We start from the raw sequence: 5441 nt of genomic DNA, 5'->3' as shown, positions 1-5441 counted from the left end.
TTGCATTTACAGCAGATGGGCCGTATTTTTGGCACTTGAATACTTGAAAAGCTTTATTGCTAACCTTTTTTTTTTTTTGAATCTATGCTGATTTCATGATAGATCTGTTTTTATTTCCTTGTAAAAAATGTTTTAAAATAATAATTAAAAAAAAAAAGCTCTAACTTTGTTATGAGCCAGTCCACCAGAAAGGAAGTGGGATTTTCAAGTCATTTTTAAGTTTTTTGTTGTGTTTTAGAAGGATACACTTGACAAAAATATAACTTATTTAAAAAAATCATCAAATCCACCAATAGAATGAGAGCTCTTATTTAAAAATTGACTGAATTGCCAAGGTTTTTTTGTTTGTTTATATGTGGAAAATGTCTTAATGTAGTTTTATTCAAAGATGCACTAGAGATGATGGCAAGTAAAATCTTGCTAATTATGTCAGACACCAGTTTGATTCATGGCAAAGCAGACTGAAACCCAGGATCAAGATTTCTTTTTCTTTTATTGTTGGTCCTGTTAGATAAATCTGAGCTTCTGATATTCTGACATACAGTTTAGGAAAATAAATATCACTGAATTATTCATATAGATTTCTCACCCTAGAAAGCACTAGGGATTAGGAACATTTGTTTAATTGATTTTTTTTTTTTTTCATTCAACCTTTATTTATACAGGTTAATCCCATTGAGCCTCAGGGACTCATTTACAAGATAGACCTGAATTTTTAAATGTTTTTAATCAGACATGCAGTTATGAACATCAACCTTTTTTTCCACATTTGTAAACAAGTTGTTGAGCTATGTATTTTATTTTCACTTTAAACTGGGAATTAACAGCAGTAAAGTATTTGTTATTCAATTTACAACATTTCAGTATGTTTAGCAGCTTCATTAATAGCTACATTTTGACCTGCACTGCATATTTAAAAATACATTTAATTGATGTAAAACATTTGTTTTCATATGTAAAATATTTTTTTTAGCAACTTGTTTATTTCTGTGTTTCATTTCATGAGCACATATCAGATTATATAATCCTTTCTGAATTACATGTACTGTTTATGGTAATCCATAAAAGCAACTTAGTGAACAATGTTTTATTTCATGAAACTCTTATCTTATTATGTATTTATTTGCTCCATATTTAAATGAAAGCAACAACGAATCATCGTTTTGAATCACTGATGAGACGAACTGGTTTGATATGCTCAATAAAATGTTGCAACGTGTTGAACTCTGTTTCCTTTACGTTTAATGTTGTAGAAAGTGTTTTTTGTGAACGTGTAGTTAGCGCAGGGCTTATTCACATCACTGTGTGCCACCTCCTGCCTGTAGCTGGACCAGTGTTGTAATGTAATGAAGTAGAAATACTTTGTTACTGTACTTAAGTAGAATTTTGACGTATCTTTACTTCGTTATTTACATTTCTAGTGACTTTTACTCCACTACATTTCCTCAATAAAATGTGTACTTTTACTCCGATACATTTCCCTTAACCATCTTAGTTACTTGTTCCTACAATATAAAATTAGAAGAAATCTGATTGGGCAATGCCTGTTTGTTCTCCCAGTCTGTGACTTCATGTGGCCCCTTCTCTCTCTCACTGACACAAACCCAGCCGCTCCCCCGCAGCTTGTATAAAAACTTCACACTGCAGCTCCCACTGTGAACAAGTTAGATGCATACTAGTGGAGCCACTGTAAATACCTGATAGGTGTGAAAATGACGGTAGCTGCTAAAAATGAGAGGTTTGGTGTTCTCCAGGACATTAACTGCTTTAGAGCAGCAAGGTATGAAGTTGGGCCACTAGTCTTCCCATTAAAGAACAGGGAGACACGGTGTGGTGCGTTCATTAACGTTGGAACAGCCACGTTGCATTCAAGAGCATAGGAATTATTAAATTCTGAAAGAAACAAGCCATAACCAACAGAACCAGCTCAGTCAACAAGCCAACTACACAACAATGTGGACTTTCTAACAGCTTTGATAATAAAGTTTAATACAGGTTAATAAAAGTTAAATGAATGTACTTTATTAGAATCAGACTTTTTAAAGATCAATCTTTCATGTTCAGTTCAAACTTTCTAAGTCTTTGTCATTGGATACTGCACCCAATAAATGTTGTTTTGGAAATTCTAACCATCCACTTTTACTTAATACTCTTCCTTTAAGTACATTTTATATGAGAAATTTACTTTTGATACTTAAGTACATTAAATGTCAGATACTTTTAAGACCTTTACTCAAGTAATAATTTTAAAGGAGACTAACTTTTACCAAAGTAATTTTATGGTAAGATACTTGTACTTTCACTAAAGTATCACTATGAGGTTATACAACACTGAGCAGGACTCATTGTTTGTGATGCATCAACCACTGCTGTACTGTCTGCAATTTTGTAAATACTGAGTTAAAATTTGGTGTGGTAGTAGCTGAGCATTATTCCCCACACACACACTAAGATCTAAAGTTAAAGTTACATAAAGTTATTTTAGAGGTTTCAAAGAAAAGACTGAAACTGTCATTCTCGAGATGATAAAGCTGGCACGAACGGCAACAACGGATAAATGCATAATTTAAAGATGGCTACATCTTGGATTGTTATAAGCATTAGTTTTAGTTTTACTAACATAATCATGAATTACTGAACCCAAAGCACTTCAGTAAGATCTTGCAGTAGATTTCTCATTTGCTGGCTTGCATCACCTGTTTACAGCCGAGTTGCGTCAGTGAGAAGAAGGTTATGCTGCAGAGTACACTGAACAGTAAAATCCCAAAGGATCAGGGTTTTTTTCTTTCTTTTTTTACATATGGTCCAAACACGGAGCATATGAGACAAATAAAATGTTAATTTGTGATGGACTGCTTGTTAAAACATAAACATTCAAAGAAAAATGCTACAAGAGTGGATAAGTAAACTAAGACACAGGCGACTGCATTTTGATATATTTAAATACACAACACACTCATAAAATGAATGATTTATTGAAACAAGTTGCTCGATGATAAAAGCCTTAAAGACTCTGCATGAAGCAAACAATTAGTACTTCTGTACAGACCCAACTCCATTTGAACACACCCATCGTGCATCCTGAAACCATCCAATCGTTTCATACATTCAAACTGCTCTAGTTCACGTTACTGACCAATTACAGCACAGACAGGACACAACTTACTGAAGAAGAAAAAATAATAACCAACAAGAACTGGCCTAACCTAAGAGAACAAACTGGTTCTTGGGAAGAGAGCTCACAAGTTCCTCAGCCCAGTCAGGAAAAGTCATGTTGTAGGTGAAGACTGAGGTAAGTTGATGAGATACTTTGTTTTCTACAGAGAACAAACTTTCAGACAGACTTTTAAAAATATGTGTGTACAAAAAGTGAACCTTAACCATTTCCTTCACTTTTGTCTCCTATGAACCCAGCCTTCCAGCATCAAGACCTCTTACTGACCATGTTAAACAGCAGTCTAAGTTCAGCCGTCAGCCTTCACGATAACTCCTCCATCCCCGAGGGTTACCATGGTCCTCCACTGTGGTATCACTACCCCGAGTGTGAAAAGACTCCTTACACGTTTATTTTCTACTACGGAGTCAAGGTGCTGAACTTCTTGGTTGGATCACCAAGTAATATCTTGGTCGTCTGGCAGATTGCTAGCAAGAAAAAGAACAGCTCCACGTCTGACGTCTTCATCTTCAATTTGGCTTTATTAGATGCGTACTTCTGCTTGATGACACCCATAGAGCTGCTCAACAGGATGCTGTGGAGTAACAATTATGTCTGGTACTTCCAGAGGTTTGCGTACGGGGTGAAGGACTTAACGCCGCTTTTTCTTGTAAGTGCTTAGAATTTTCTCTTGTTGTGATGTCATCTTCAAATCAAACTAAATATACCTGAAAAAATATACTTTTTTTAAATTATAGCCCTCTTTACAACCATTTTACAGCTTCAGGTTTATTTATTTTACTAATGAAAGGTTATGTTGGAGCCACACTTAAAAAGTTCAAAAACTGTTATACGGTGGGTACTCATTACCCATTGTGGTATATTTATTTGTTTTAATATTTAAGAATTTAGGTAATAACCCATTTATATCACATTTTGAGTGTGTGAAAATAAACTTGTGCAAACTAACCCATTCAAATAACAGCCTGTTAAAGACAGGCTAAAGACAATTATTTATTACCGGTATCCTAAATTGTGACTAATATTTAGGATCGCTGTGCTTCAACATATTAGACACCTAAGGTCAAGGAAGAGATCTCTCTTGTAAATGAGTCCTCGTGGCTCAATGAGACTAGCCTATATAAGTAAAGGTTGAATGAATGAACCTAAGCCATAATATTTAATAAGATCACTCTTCTTTCTTCCTGACTGTAACCCCAGGTGTGTATCTGCATCGATCGCTACATGGCCGTGGTCAACCCAGTGATTTTCTCCAGATACCGAGACAACATGGCCCGAATCGCCATTTCTGTCGTGGTCTGGATTCTGATAATTCCCTACAGCCTGACAAAATCGATCCTTGGAATCATGAGCGTGGCGGACGTCTTCGGCGGGGTCATCCTCTTTGCATTTGCGGTTATGGTCTTCTGCAACATCTCTGTCATCTGGGTTCTCCGTCACTCCGTGGCAGGAAAGGAGGTGATGCATCCAGTGAAGAAGAAAGCCTTGAAGATGGTGCTGAAAAACCTGGCCATCATCGTGGTCAACTATCTGACTCCTGTGGCCACCATGCCCTTCGTGTCAGCTTACACCAATATTGAGTACCGTTGTTTCATCGGCATCATCGTGTTCTCCATCATGGATCTGAGCTGCGTCATCGAGCCCCTCCTCTACATCACAAAGATGGAGAAGCTGAATGTTATGTGCTGCAGGGTGGGCTCTACAGAAAGCTTGAACAACAAGGCTCCGTCTGTGTCGGGAGAGAAAAAAACCCTCCATCTGAGCCCTGCACTTTACACAGAGCGGTGCGTTCACTAGCGTTGGAACAGCCATGGTGCATTCAAGAGCATAGGAGCTATTAAAGTCAGAAAGCAAGAAGCTATAACCAAAGAGAATCTAGCTCAGTAAACAAGCCAACTACACAACAATGTGGACTTTCTAGCAGCTTTGTTAATAAAGGTTAATAAAGGTTGAATGAATGCATTTCATTAGAATCAGACTTTTTAAAGATCAATCTTTCATTGTTCAGTTCAAACTTTCCAAGTTTTTGTCATTGGATACTGCACCCAATAAATGTTGTTTTGGAAATTCTAACCATTCACTTTTACTTAATACTCTTCCTTTAAGTACATTTTATATGAAAAACTTACTTTTGATACTTAAGTACATTAAATATCAGATACTTTAAGACCTTTACTCAAGTAATAATTTTAAAGGAGATTTTAACTTTTACCCAAGTAATTTTGTGGTAAGATACTTGTACTTTCACTGAAGTATTACTTTGAGG

The 5441-nt window shown here is 36.2% G+C and overlaps 1 protein-coding gene across 1 annotated transcript; it reads left to right on the top strand.

Moving 5' to 3' along the window:
- Positions 1–3443: 3443 nt before the first annotated feature.
- On the top strand, positions 3444–4972 carry LOC119423152 (proteinase-activated receptor 2-like). Its single transcript, XM_037690565.1, has 2 exons — positions 3444–3824; positions 4376–4972. Exons 1-2 carry the CDS (start codon positions 3444–3446, stop codon positions 4970–4972), a joined length of 978 nt encoding a protein of 325 aa, XP_037546493.1.
- Positions 4973–5441: the final 469 nt, after the last annotated feature.

Source organism: Nematolebias whitei, chromosome 16 (genome assembly GCF_014905685.2).
Source record: "Nematolebias whitei isolate Nwh7 chromosome 16, NemWhi1, whole genome shotgun sequence".
Lineage (NCBI taxonomy): Eukaryota > Metazoa > Chordata > Actinopteri > Cyprinodontiformes > Rivulidae > Nematolebias > Nematolebias whitei.
Note: the sequence above shows the minus strand (reverse complement) of the source record. Positions and strands in the feature narration are given on the sequence as shown.

Bases quoted from the DNA above. Each gene is read 5' to 3' on its own strand.
- LOC119423152 (XM_037690565.1), top strand. From the start codon at position 3,444: ATGTTAAACAGCAGTCTAAGTTCAGCCGTCAGCCTTCACGATAACTCC. The intron at 3,825-4,375 runs GTAAGTGCTTAG...CTGTAACCCCAG, and splicing joins ACTTAACGCCGCTTTTTCTT to GTGTGTATCTGCATCGATCG.